Source organism: Crocuta crocuta, unplaced genomic scaffold, assembly GCF_008692635.1.
Source record: "Crocuta crocuta isolate KB4526 unplaced genomic scaffold, BGI_CrCroc_1.0 scaffold564, whole genome shotgun sequence".
Classification (NCBI taxonomy): Eukaryota; Metazoa; Chordata; class Mammalia; order Carnivora; family Hyaenidae; genus Crocuta; species Crocuta crocuta.
This window is the reverse complement of record NW_027533010.1, coordinates 1744829-1759453: the sequence shown is the minus strand read 5'-3', so window position 1 is coordinate 1759453 and position 14625 is coordinate 1744829. Positions and strand designations below refer to the sequence as shown.

The window sequence follows — 14625 nt, the reverse complement described above, 5'->3', positions numbered from 1 at the left end:
AGGCCTAATTTTGAAAGTATCTTTATCAAAGATAAGAACAAAGTGACTGGACCTCAACATCAAAGGGTCGATGAAGATGCTAATTTTATTATCGAGGTCACCACTAAAATCTAGGGGTCACTCTAAATCTAGGGGGTGCCATTCACATAGGTGACTGTTCAGTGTCCACCCTGAATGGACTTTGGAGAGGCCCTGAATGTTATCTCTGTAAACTGAGAAGTTTTAAGTCCCTAAGGTGACACTGTGCACATGTTTCTCCAGCATATACAGAAATAGAGTGTGTTAAGGTTAAAGGAAACTAAAATTGGGGCGCCTGAGTGGCTCAGTTAGTTAAGCATCTGACTTTGGCTCAGGTCATGATCTCACGATTTGTGAGTTAGAGCCCCTCATCGGGCTCTGTGCTGACAGATTGGAGCCTGGAGCCTGCTTCCCATTCTGTGTCTCCCTCTCTCTCTGCCCCTCCCCTGCTCGTCCACTCTCTCTCTCCCTCTCTCTCAAAAATGAATAAAAGGTAAAAAAAAAAAAAAAAAATTAAAAGGAACTACATCATGTGTGTTTTAAATCACTAGGACACCACTTCATGCGGCGGCATTTGCGGATCACGTGGAGTGCTTGCAGCTGCTTCTGAGACACAGCGCCGAGGTGAACGCAGCGGACCATTCAGGGAAAACAGCACTGATGATGGCTGCTGAGAACGGGCAGGCGGGCGCTGTGGGTATGTGCGGACTGGCGCGCTTCACATCCATGCCCAACCGGAACCGGAGTCGCATGAAACCAAGAAATCAGTTATTCTCTTGGTACATGCGTGTAAAAAAGGCGAACATTTTATTTAAGCCATTTGACCCTGCTTGCTAATCGTCTTCAGTCCTCTGTTATTTGATTATTGGTGGACCTTTTCAAAGTGAACCCATCTCTGCAGTGAAAAAATCTCAGCATTTAGAGACAAAATATAGCAACGGGTTTATTTTACTTGGAAATAACAAAACTATGTACAGAGAGTTAAACTTACTGCCTATAGACCTTGGGTTTGGAGAGACCAAGTATGGCAATAAATTTTTCCATTTTTTTCTTTAAAAGCATTAAATATGATTATGTGACCATACTAATTTGAATGTGTGATTATAATTGGCATGTAGTCTGAGTAATTCTCTCTTGGCTTTTTCCATAGATATCTTGGTGAACATTGCCCAGGCTGATCTGACTGTAAAGGATAAAGACTTGAACACATCCTTACATTTGGCTAGTAGCAAAGTATGTAAATGAATTTGAAACAGTGTTACTTAGCGTTGTAATAATAATAATAATACCACTGGAATACTAGCTATCTCAGAAGTGTGTATCATGTCTTTTAGTTAAGATGTACATGTCCCCAGGGTGTTGTCAACTGTAAGCAGAATGGAAGGGGAAGACACTAAGAGCAGACCCACATAGGGATTGATGAGGATATGACTTTCATGGAATGTGACCTTGCATTCTTACGTTGTCTGTCTTCATGCTGGACTGTGTCTGTCTCTGTGGTTCTAGTACTATGTCATTTTGGTTTTAAACATAGGCTGGGACCATGGTTACATGGCTTCTGAAGTATAACAAGGTCCACTTGTTTTCATTTTGTTCCATTTGAAAGCATTGTAATAACACAGCCTAATATTCTCCTATGAGGCAAGTTAGTGCATTCATGTGCATTTCTCCCCTTTGCCCTTTTTTCTGTTGCATAGTTCAGAGCAAGGAATGTGTTCGAGTTTTTTGTTTTTATTAATAGTATTATGTTCACATGTAGCTCAAGATTCCTGCTTCTGTAAAAGATAAACGATATATAAATAAATATACAATTTTACAAAAGGGAGATCATACTATTTTAAAACCTGCTTTTGTTACTGAATCATCTCTTACAAATATCTTTCTTTTAGATATGAAATTTTTGTAGTGATTTAGAAGATGCGTGGTATTCCACCTTAGGAATGTGCCATCCTTTATTCAACCCATCCCCAACTGTTAGACATTTGCTTGTTTTCTAAAATGCGCTACTATAGATGTCATTGAGAGAAATTTTTTTTTAATGTTTTATTTATTTCTGAGAGAGAGAGAGAGAGCGTGAGCAGGGGAGGGTCAGAGAGAGAGGGAGACAGAGAATCGGAAACAGGCTCCAGGCTCTGGCAGTCAGCACAGAGCCCGAGTTGGGGCTCGAACCCACGGAACAGTGAGATCATGACCTGAGCCGAAGCTGGATGTTTAACTGACTGAGCCACCCAGGCGCCCTGAGAGAAATTTTTTAAAAGAATTCTTACTCATTCCTTTAAGATGTATTCCAAATGTGAACTTATTAAGCCTAAGGCTATGAACATTTTTAAGCCCAGATGGGCCTCTAAAAAGATCACAGCCATTTACACTATACCAGCAGTACATCAGAATGAAAACTCCAGAGACACTTCTGAAATTGCATTTCAGGGGCTCTCTTAGAAGGCTTTATAGTGTGATGCCAACTGACACCAGTGATGGTGGTTTATTTCAATATAGTGACAGTTTTAAAGGTGTTGTCTATACCCATTGGTACCAGAAGACTTGGTTTTTCATTTCAGTGATTGCATTTTCTCACTTCATGCTCTGGAAAGCCCATGGAAACCATAAAAAACCTTAGTTTCACGAAGTTTATTTCAGTGTGTAGCATTTTCATGAATAGAAGTACAGTGATCTTCAAACTTTATTGTGCAAATGAATCACTAGAGGATCTTGTTAAAATGCAGGTCACGTTTTGGGAGACAAGCTCCGCGTTGGGCTCTGCGCTGACAGTGCAGAGCCTTCTTGGGATTCTCTCTCTCCCCCTCTCTGTCTCTGCTACACCCCAGCTCATTCTCTCTCTCTGTCTCTCTGTCAAAAATACATAAGTGTTTTAAAAAAATGCAGGTCTGAAGTGAGGCCTGAGATTCAACATTTCTAACTCCCACGTTAAGCTGATGTTACTGGTCTTTGGGACACACTTAGAATAGCAAGGGTTTAGGAAACTATGACCTCTTAACAAGGCATAGGCCTGAAGAATGAAAGGGTCTCTGACTTATCAACTGATTTTTAAAAATTATCAACCATCTCTTACAAGGTATAAAGATATCTTCCCCTGGTTGAGAAAGAAAAGGATGAGCTTCCCTGAAAGAGTCCCTTCCCAACATAAGGTGTCACATAATGATAAGTGATACTGATAATAGATGTGATTGAAATTTCAGGAGTAGATGGATCACTGACATGGTCATTGAGGGCTTGAGGAAGGAGATGGGACTTGACTTGACTTTTTTTTTTTTTTAAAGAAACATTGACAGACTTAAAGAATGTTCCTCATGTTTACCAGCTGACCTTGCTGAACTAGCGTCTCCTTCAGCTCTCTAAACATTAATTCTTCAGTTACGTTAGAAGTATTAATATTTAGATCAGACTTCCATTAATCAAGTCCTAATAGACCTTTTCCAGAATCTGTGAGAATCTAGGGTCCTTTAACCATTTGGTTTTTAGGAAAAATAGGAATTACTCAGAACATAGCCTTAATAAAATGTTTTTAGGCAGAGGACATTCATTTTAAATTTAAAGCAAAATCAAGTAACTTTGCAGGAAGTTTTCTGTGTTTCTGTCTTGTGTTTCTTATTTTTTTTTTTTTCTTTATTAGGGTCATGAAAAATGTGCCTTGTTAATACTTGACAAGATACAGGACGAGAGCCTTATTAATGCAAAAAATAACGCACTGCAGACGTAAGTGTGACTACTACAGTTGGATTTGGACATTGTCATTTATTCATCATCACTACGTAGTCGTTTATTCAATGGATACTAAGAGTGTGCTATGTGCCAGTCTAGCACTGGGGAACACGGTGGCGAAAGATATAGACCTGGCTTCTCCTTCAGGAAGCTGACAGTCACATACCTACAACTGCTGATCAAGCCAGACATTTTTAGTTAGAATCTTTATTTTGAGAAGCCTTCAGAGAATTTTATAATAAAATACACTAACATTATGTATTCTTACTGGAAAATGACAGTTTTATAAATCAGGTTCCCAGCATACATTTGAAGAGTTTCTAAGCAATTCGGTTTAATTATATTTTAATATAATTCAGTGTACTCCTCAGTGTGAAAGGCTTGAAGGCTGATTCATTTCCCATTTTAGGAAATTACTTCTGCATTTTAGGGAAAAAAAAGTATGAGAAATTTTTTTCCATTAAGTTTCTTAAGAAGTATATAGCAGAGATGAATATACTGGGTTTGACATTATTCATTAAGGTATTCTCAATTCAACAAAATATTGTTTAATGCATCTACTAATAACAAAGAGATTCAAGATTAATATATATGGATGATATTAATACCAATCACGTTGATGGACAGTGTGAAACAGTCATTCAAATGCTAGAGTAGAAGGCAAGGGGTAAAAACGTTCTAACATGCCAGAGCTTGCGTTCTTTTTCTGACTTTCTATCTACTGTCATTAGGGTTGTTTAAGATGCAGAATAATTGTAATATCTGCAGAGAAATCTGGACAACATGGAAGAACAATTGGATCATTAGTAACTGGAATACAATTAGTCAGCGAATACTTTTATTTAAAAAAGTAAAAATATTCATGTACTATTTATAGCTTCTTAAGTATTTTTTTCCTTTTCGCAATGCAGCTACCCCAAATGACACATTCTCATACAAATATGCATCATGGGTGATGTTAGGTGCTGTCTTTTTTCAGACCCCTCCACGTTGCTGCACGAAATGGCTTGAAGGTGGTAGTTGAGGAGTTGTTGGCCAAAGGGGCCTGTGTACTTGCTGTAGATGAAAACGGTAAGTGGAAAAAGTAAGCAATCACCACAGGTACCTCCCCTACGCTGTGAAGCCAGAGGAAAATGAGAAAGATAGGAGTTCATTAAAAAGGCAGTAAGAATTCTCTACCTCTTAGAAGTTTCTGTGTGTGAGAAATCAAACAAGGATAATTTGTCCTGTCTGTCTGTAAAACACATCGTCTACCTGTAGCCCACCAGTGCCTTCCATTTTGCATGTCATACCAGCAGCTGGTCTCTGACTCCTCAGCGTGGTGGTTAAACCATTTTAGACACACTGAAAAGCTTTCAAATAGGCATTAAAACTTCTAACTGCGTACGCTAAAGAGTTAGAGACTACACATATCATTAGTGCATGCTCAGGGGCTCAAAGGAAAACCCAGGTCTTTGTATTTCAGTTCATTCTGAGATCAGACTTTTTTTTCTCTTTTTAAGGAGCAGATCAAAACCCATATCCTCAGTATGGATATTTGGGGTATAATGTTTTAATTCATTTCTTGGCTTGAAAGCTTCTCCTGATCTATGTAACATTCCTTTTCTAAATGAATTAACTCTTAGCAGAAGCTTTCTATTCTGCTTCCTAAGAAATTTGGAAACCTAATGAATACCAGATTTGTGTTAACCTGCCATTTTAAGCACAATGCCTATTAGCCAGGGGGAGCAAAAGACGAACTTCTGGATATTTATGAATGATGTAATTTTTAATGTGGCATTAATTGTGGCATCTTTATTTATAAAGTATTATAATGAATGTAACTCAATTAACTGCTTATTACAGGTATTGGAACTAGCAGCCCATGCCTATTTCTCAGAAGTAAGCATTAGCCATATGACGTCACTAGCTAATTCTTATTAGTTTTTGTTTTGCAGCCCCATTTATCCTAGCATGTACCCCTCTCTGTCCCCAACCTGACTCATCTAGGAGGCACAGAAAGTTTTCTATAACTCCATCTCCTTGGCTGTCCCACCCCCTTTCCCTCACCCTCTTATTATGTATCTTAGGGTTGGCATGCAGTTTTTCTCCAAAGTGACCCAAAGAGATCAAAATAAATTGGTTTTGCCATTCTCCAGGATAAGCCTGCTGCATCTGAGGCTTGTCCTGCCAATGGTAACCTTGGGAATGAGAGCCCTGGGTCAGTGGAACTGAGGCTTTTCTCAGAGATCAGCTGTATCGCAAAGGCCTGGGAACAATTTGGGGCAGTTTTGGACAGCACTACAATCATAAATCATACCTGTCTATTCTTATTTGTTTTCATACTAGAGAGAGGAATAACCTGTTGGGGGAGGGAGAAGAGGGGCAGAAATTAGGTCAAGTGTTGATAAAACAAAAAAAGGTTGCGTTTTGTTGAGCCAGTTCCTCTGAATGAATGAGGGAGAGGTGATAGGAACTTCACCAACAGAGAGAGGCTAGCCCTTCCAAGTCAGTAGAATGAAGGGTGGGCAGGGGTAGTAATTGAATCAAAGAATTGGTCTACTTCCCCATGCACTTGCTGCACGTGTTGAGGTAGTTTTCTCTTCTGGATAGGACCCATCAAGTCTAAATGGTAGAAAATGACATGGCTTGACGGCCATTTTTCCACAATTGGGATTTGGGACTTTGGTTGGTGGTATTGCTGTTTTTTAAAATTCTGTCAGATTTCCCCTGATCAATAGTAAATTTCAAGTCACAAATGACCAGTGCTTTCCTGTGTCTGATCCGCTCAAATGATTCCATTTTCCTGGAACTAGTTAATTGGTATAGACTTTATATAAATATATACAAAGCAACCAAACTGCAGTAGTCACTTTTACGGACATCTGATTTTCAGTTTCTCTCCTAACCTGTCACACGATTACCTACGATGGAAAGTCATTGTTCTCAGAATGAGAGTGCCCCGGCCCAGGCCTGAGGCGCATGGTGGCATGTGCTCTCAAGTGGAAACACCTTTGTGGTTGTCCTGTTGCTGTTTTATTTGTGTGTGGAATTGTGTCCCATCCCTGCCCCCTTGTGTTTCTGTTCACTAGATGAAGACTAGAATTCTGCCTAACTTTGGATAACATAGTGCTTGCTGTCATGTAAACTGAAAAAACAAAAACAAACCCCAAAATCCTTCGTGAAATGTCTCCCCCTCCCAGTTCCCTGTAGCCTCACCCCTAGCATGACTCGTGGGAAGTAATTCCTCTTTTTGCCTGGCATGATTTCTAACTCAACATACATCTCCGCGTGTGAGGTCGTTTGAGATGTACTGTGGAATGCTCACAGCACCTTTGGATTTCCTGGACTAACCACTGCCTTGTCTGCATTTACGCCCAGGTCATACCCCGGCCCTGGCTTGCGCTCCTAACAAAGACGTGGCTGACTGCCTGGCCCTCATTTTGGCTACCATGATGCCTTTTTCTCCTTCCAGTACAATGACGGCTGTCAACTTCGTTTGTTTTAAAAAAGACAATTTGAGCAGGACGACCCTCTCCAATCTGGGTAGCATGGTTAGCCTGTGCAGTAACAACGTAGGCTCAGAGGACGGGTACAATGAAAATGATTCTGATTCAGAAACGTTTTGACTTTGGACTATAGAAGCTTTTCCCTCATCACCCATATTGGAAGAAGGGAAAGAAACTTGACTTCCAGGTTTATATATTGTGTTCAAGTATTATCGTGGGCCTGGGCTTCCAGAAGCCTGTAGAGAAGGAATTAATCAAAGCCAGAGAGGGCAGCTAGACTGTAGGACAAAGCACTCACACAGATGTGCCCCAACTTTTATTTGCTTTTATGTTTTCCTTAGATCTAAAATATTTCTGTGAAAGTCTACCTCTCATTTTAAATAAGAAGTACAAAATGCATATAATTCTTTTTCTTTTGGCATAATGCAATTGAGAGGGAGCGGTTCTCTATAAAGAATTTTTTTTCATATACTCACCCAGCAGTGAGTTCTAAGAAATATATCAGTGAGACATTCATGTCCCCCAAAAGGGGAGGGAAGGTGTGGATAGGAATTGCCTCAAATCTCTTCTCACTTTGATGTTTACTTCCTTACTAGAAGCCAAAGGTAAAGGTGTTCATCTTCAGAAATGATGCCTGTAACAATCTTAAGGGAGTCCGATTATTCATATATCCTCTCTATAATATGCACTTAAATATCCAGAACTTCTTTCCAAGAATTTTGTTAAAGTTGCCAGATGAATGGAAAAACTCACTGAAAATTGAAGTTGCTTTTTTCACTTAACACAAATATGGCACCGAATACTCCCTGTAACAAGTCTGTGACTAGTTTTCACCCGACTGATTGGATCCAAATCTATCTAATAAAAGTTCAGGTGAAAAGTTGTATTGCACCAAAACTTTGAGACATATGCAAATTTAATACAAAACTACCCCTTATTTATTTGTTAACTCATCCTTAAATCAGAATGCTAACTTTTTAAAAAACATCAGAACCATCGAAGTTGTTTATCAATAGTAAAATGTTAAATGAGCTTCTCAGTCAAGGTCATGCCAAGTGAGTGGAAGTGTGACTGCAAAAGGAAACAAAGAAGGTGAAAGCAGAAGGTAGAAATGGGTGATTTGGAAATTAAAGCCAATTGGTAGTTACTTGATGATCAAATCAACATAGTGAATACTGTGTCTGCTCCCTCTGCCAAAGCTTCTAGGTCAAATGGACCCCGTTCTGCACCTGGAATAGCCGTACAAAAAGAAGAATGAGACTCTTTAAACATTATGCACACACACACGCACACATATATGTATATGTATATGTATATATATATGTCTGTAATTCATCAACCAGCTATACGGGAGGACCAAAATGCTTCAGTCTAAAGTGGAAGAATTTAATTGTTTTCCTTCAAAGTGGAAATGAGAACTGAAGTAGCTTTTCTATGGAGTTCAAATGTAATCTTTTTGTGTAACAGTCTTTGTCATATTTTATATTTCTTATGACACAGATTTCTAGTTGGTGGCTTAACATTTGTTAACTGAGGATGCGTTGACCAAGGCTTATTTTTTTTTTTTTTTTGCCAAACTAGAGAAAATGTTCATATACTTTTGATGTAAATGTGTTTGTATTTATTTGAAATGAAACAAATGTCAAGGAACATCCATTGTTCTCTGTTTTAATTGCTATGTGTGTGACTTAGAATAACAAAAAGCAGAAAAACCCTCCGGGCCCTCCCTGGGCTAGCCAGCAGTGGTGGGGCCAAGCCCAGCATTTCGCCTGCTAAGGTTTCCAGCCGACCCTCAGGTTCTTACACTTCGGTTGGAGTGGGGTGTGACATCCAGTGCTCAGCCCCAATCTGTACCAGCCTCAAGAGCCTAGGAGACACTGCCGTCCTTAAAGCTCTTCTGCGAGATGAAAACTGAGTTGGGTGGTGGATCATATGCACAAAGGTGGCCCAAAGAAAGATGCACAAGCTATTGTGAACACGCTGAAAATCTCACGTGGTCCCAAAAGCGGAATGGCCAATGATAGCAGTGTGTGAGTCTATGTACCAAGAGAAGACATTCAAATCACCAGCTCAAGAGCTATTTTCCAAGGAAGAAACAGAAGAGAAATGTGTTGCATTAGGACAGGACTCTGACATTTTATCATCAGTTCCATTTCAGCCTGGGAATTTCTCTTTTATAGTGTATGTGAGGTATTTTTAAAACAGTGTTCTGTCATATCTGGATCAAATATACATACTGTATTATATTTTTCATCTAACTGTAAAAGGCTTTACTCTTACTCTTTTAATATCCTGGATTCAATTAAAAACTCACGTTGGGTTCTTCACAAATGAGAACTTGTTCAAAGGACTTCTAGAATTGGTATTAATTCGGCTGAAAATTTTCAACCCCACCCTCACTGTTTTTCAAATTCTTGGTGTTGTGTTCCCTCCTTCCTCTGTCCTTTTTGTTTGTTTAGGAAAGATGAATTTTTTAAAAGTAGGTAAATTGCTAATGAGCAATAATGACCTTATCTTTACCAAAACACTGAAAGTAAGGGAGATCCAATGCTAAAAAAGGCAGGATATACTGTGGTGTCTTTTCTAGAAGTGAATGGAAATCTTGCTCCATTGGCCTTTAAAGCAGGAAAGGAAATACCTGCTTTTAATGGTGAAGCAGCGTTCACATTTTTCCTGCAGAGTAGCCTAGAGACAAGGAGGGTTCCAGCAAAGCAGTGCCGGCCCCGGCCATTCCTCTCCATGTAGCTGCATTTTGGCTCTTCCCCTCTCTCACTGATAGAAAGGAGGAGGACAAAGGAACCAAATGAAATCATGCACGCTCTGAATTGTTCATTGAATCAGATCTCCCTCTCACTCTATTTCTCCATTCCCCAAGACCAATTTTTTTTCTTTAGGAAATGACTTTTAAAACTATGAGTTCTGTGTGTTTTAAGTACATCTCATAGAAATAAAACTAGATTTGCAGCATAGCTTTCTAAGAAAAAAACCATTGTGCTTTTAACTGAGTCTTGGCTGTTAGTGCTTTTACCTAAGTGTGTTACTTTTGGACTGTATTTTAACCACAGCCACAGGGATCATGTTTCATTGCACTTACCTATTCGCCGTGTCTGCCTGTCCTTGGTAAATACATTACTATCCCGAATTGCCTAAAATCTGCTCTGATTCTACAGTAAAAAGCTCAGGGGATTTCTATTTATCACTACGAAAAGGGCACCATAGTATGTTTTGGTACTTTAGGCAGTAAACAGCTGCTTGAGTTTTTATTTTATTATTAAATTAGAACAAGAACATCAAATGGATTTGCTGCACTCGTTATTCTCTGTACTGTTGAGCAACTTGGTTTGCTTATCTGTTGCGTTGGTTGAAGAACTCACCCCTTTTTTGTCTCGTAACATGAAGTTAGAGTGCCTTTTTATATTTGTATATTCTGAAAATGTTCTGTGAAATGTTTTGTATTTCTTTCGTTTGAGTGTTATCAGAGCAATATGATACCAGTGAGTTTCCATTTCAGCCTTTCTTTGAATGTATAAAGTGTCTTTTTTCCTATTTCCCCTTTACCTGCTTTGAAATGAAAATGCCGAAGTTTTCTATAGGAACCATGTTGAATTTTGCAGTGGTAAAATGCTTTCTTCTTACAAAACTGTAAACCATAGGTCAGTGTTCTAGGGGAAAAGCGTTTGAAGATAGTGACAATCTGAGTGTGTGTAAAAATGTAATTTTATGCGTTTCTTATGCAGTGATCTAAAAATTCAATGCAAATATCTTTTGTTTGGTAGTTTTGTCTATATATTTTATGCTTTAGCATGTGCAATATATCTTTGCAAAGCACGATGATACAAATCTGGTGCCAGTGTTATATTTTGCATAACATATTTGTAATCGCATAAAATACTGTTTGATGATTTCAGTGGGATTTTGTCTGTAATGTTTTCTTATGTAAATTGGAGTTGAAGGACTCTGGTAAATGTCATGACTGTAAAAATGAGGAAAATGACTTTTAGTTCAGTGAATGACTTTGAACCAATCTGAATCTTTTCAAGCACAGTTTAATACTTTTTCAACTACTGAATGCTAATAATGTAATGAAGTACTTAACTGTAATATACTATGGAAATGCATTCAGATGGTTATTTTTACAAATAAAAACGGTACAAATATTGTTGCAATCTGTGTTTGTCTTTAATTCTTCCAACTTATGCTAATTGCACCAATTATTCTGCTAATTTAAATCATTGTGGCCACCAAAGCCAAATTAACCTTAAATTTTGAAAGTTAACAATCAAGGGACACCTGAGTGGCTCAGTTGGTTAGGCGTCTGTCTTAGGCTCAGATCATGATCTCATGGTTTATGAGTTCAAACCCCGAATCTGGCTTTGTGCTGACAGCTCAGAGCCTAGGGCCTTCTTCAGATTCTGTCTCCCTATCTCTCTGGCCCTTCCCCACTTGTGCTCTGTCTCCCAAATATAAAAAAAAAAATGTAAAAAAAGAAAAGAAAATTAACAGTCAAGATAGAAGAGTATTTCCAGATTTGCCGTGTTTGTTTATATCAACACACTTAGAGGAGGAAAGGTCAAATATGTATTTTTGTGTTTTTTATATTCATTTGTGCCTCCAATCTTTTTTGCAAAGGATCTGGGCCTGCAACAAAGGACATGTATAAACTGGAAGTAGATGAATCAGGACAGAAAAAGAATACAAATATGGGAACCATAAAATTTAATACAGTGGCTCTGACTGAATGTGAGATTGCTGTAGCTTCCTTGCACTCATGGTGAGAGGGGAAATGTGATGGATTGTGTAGGTCACATATACTAGAAAGGAGGAAGTCTACTAGGTCTTCAAAATCGTGAAATCAACCACACTTATCTTTGTGGCTGCCACCATTACCCTTCAACTGCTTCACAGCAATCCAAGGCCCCACCTTGCTGCACTATTCTTAGAGGTATCTATAGAATTTCCTCTCTTTCTCACGTTACCTCTCCTTAGGTAACAATTTCAGGGACAGTCCCTAGAAGCATTAAGGAACAAATTCCTAGTGATGCCATTTCCATCTGAAGAGAAAGAGACTTCGGGGTAGGGCCCACCCGAGTTCCTCCTCAAAGCACAGTGTCCCAGATTGCTAGCAGTTCTTACTGCTACCCCAATCCCATCGTGAAGAAACCGAATCTCAGAGAAGTTATATAATTTGCTCAGATTTGTAGAATTGATGATCTGAATACACAACCTGCGCCTGTAGATGTTCTTTCTTTTCTGCCATCCTAGCAGTAATGCTTTGTGATTGTTGGGGTGTTTTTTTTTTTCCTGCTAGAGATGTGTAGGGAGCTATTGTACTTTGCAATGTCTCCTTATTCAGATATACCGATGTGAGTACTTTTCATTCTGGAAGACTGTGAAGCATGAGTCATACCACAGGTGGGTACTTCATAGTACTTAAAACAACAAATGTGTATTCTCTCACAGTTTCTGAGAGTCAGGAGTCCAGGTACGCTTTAGTTGGGTCTTCTGCCGCAGGGCTCCTCACAGGTTGTAATCTTGGTGTTAGCTAGGGAGAGATCCATTTCTTTTTTTTTTTTTTTNCACCACTCCAAGTGCTATTCTTTCCACCTCTATAGTCTTGATTTTGACCTTTCTCTCCAGTATAATACAGGGAAATAGATCACCCATCTATCTCTGTTCCCTGCTTTTCTTCCAATGTCTTCTCTGCATCAGCTTCTGTCTTAAATTCAATATAAGCAATCCCTTTACTCTTTCCATCCTTGCTGACTAATCTGATTTCCACAGCATCTTCAAACACTTCTTTTAATTCATCCTGAGTAACTTTGTAAGGCAGGTTTTTAGCCAAAAGTGTTCTTGCATCTCGATCTTTCTTACTGTCTTTTCCCTTTGGTTTTTCTAGTTTAATTTCATTGCCAAAGACTTTTAAACCAGTGAGTTCTGAAGCCTTTTCCAGGTCTTCAGCAGATTCAAAATCCACATAGCCAAACTTCCTAGACACACCAATTCTCACATCCACAACAGCAAGATCATTTTTAGCAAAAATATCACTGATGCCGGTTTTTAATTCAGGAGCAGACTTGCTGAAGTTCAGGTTTCCAACAAAAAGGTTGAATGACGTAGTTGGTTCTGTACCTTCTGCTTTCTGTTTCTTGGCTTCAGGAGCTGCTTTCTGTTTGGCCATTTCCTTCTTTCGCTTTCCAGGTGCTTCTTTGACAGGCTCTTCCTCCTCTTCTTCCTCCTCCTCCTCCTCTTCTTCTTCCTCATCATCATCCTCCTCTTCCTCATCATCATCTTCATCCTCCTCATCCTCCTCATCTTCTTCTTCATCTTCATCCTCGGCTGTGCTCTTAGCCTTCACAGGAACAGCTTTTGCAGGGGTTTTCTTTCCTTTGGCTGGTGTAGTCTCCATAGCTTCTTCTTCAGAGTCATCGTCATCTTCATCATCTTCATCTTCCTCTTCGTCTTCATCCTCCTCCTCCTCGTCATCACCCTCATCATCCGAGGCAGGGGCGGCGGCGGCGGCCTTCATCACTGCTGGCTCGAATTCGTCCTCATCTTCATCCTCGTCTTCCTCATCTTCATCTTCACTGTCTTCCTCATCTTCCTCATCACTGTCTTCCTTCTTAGCATTCTTACCATTCTTTGCTCCCTTGGCTGGGGCGGCCGCTCCTTTCTTACCAGGAGTTGCTACCAATGCCTTGCCCGGTGTCGCTCCCTTCTTGCCAGGTGTCGCTACTGCTTTGGCTGGTGCAACGGCTTTTTTGGCTGGTGTGGCTGCTGCCTTTTTGCCAGGGGTGACGACTGCTTTCTTGGCTGGTGTGGCAACTGCCACCTTTTTTGTTGGGGAAACCATCACCTTCTTTGCTGGAGTTGCTGCAGCCTTCTCGCCTTTTTTCTGAGGAATGATAACCTCTTCTCCACTGCTATCATCATCTTCATCTTCTGACATTTCTTCATCTTCACTGTCTTCTTCTACCTCCTTGGGGCGAGGAGCCATTTTCTTGGGGTCACTTTGATTTTTACCAGCCTTTGCGAGCTTCACCATGATGGCGGCTTATGCCGGTGGAGTGTGTGGCGGGCGAGTGGCGCAGACGAGTCCAGGGGAACCCAAGCGACGGCGATGGCGGCCGCTGGTACAGAATATCCTGGAGCACGTATGCTTGGCTGCCAGCTAGAGCCCGAGACTGAGGCAAAAGCGGGAGAGATCCATTTCTAACTCACTCATATGGTTGTTGGTAGATTCCTCATGGGTTGTTGGACTGAAGGCTTTCGTTTCTTGATGGCTGTTTGCTGCCTTCAATTCCATGCCAAATGAGCCATTCCAAAAAGGGCCAGTTCCCAACATGGCACCTTACCTTACGAGAGCTAGCAAGCTGAGAAAAGCCAGAAAGAGAAAGTGCAA

The 14625-nt window shown here is 40.0% G+C and overlaps 2 protein-coding genes across 4 annotated transcripts in view; one reads left to right on the top strand and one right to left on the bottom strand.

Moving 5' to 3' along the window:
• ANKRD44 (ankyrin repeat domain 44) overlaps positions 1-8792 on the top strand; it is a 295932-nt gene extending 287140 nt beyond the window's left edge. For 2 of the 3 annotated variants that reach the window (XM_077745799.1, XM_077745797.1), the window contains 5 exons: positions 570-715; positions 1169-1251; positions 3650-3732; positions 4718-4809; positions 8426-8792. In XM_077745799.1, coding sequence (XP_077601925.1) covers positions 570-715; positions 1169-1251; positions 3650-3732; positions 4718-4809; positions 8426-8484 — 463 coding nt within the window. In that variant the 3' untranslated portion in view covers positions 8485-8792. Of the gene's footprint in view, positions 1-569; positions 716-1168; positions 1252-3649; positions 3733-4717; positions 4810-7098 lie in introns of all 3 variants that reach the window. The other variant, XM_077745798.1, reaches the window with a different exon arrangement.
• Positions 8793-12800: 4008 nt separating this feature from the next.
• On the bottom strand, positions 12801-14395 carry LOC144216446 (uncharacterized). Its single transcript, XM_077745800.1, has one exon. The coding sequence runs from the start codon at positions 14266-14268 to the stop codon at positions 12883-12885; it is 1386 nt and encodes a 461-aa protein (XP_077601926.1). The 5' UTR covers positions 14269-14395; the 3' UTR covers positions 12801-12882.
• Positions 14396-14625: the final 230 nt, after the last annotated feature.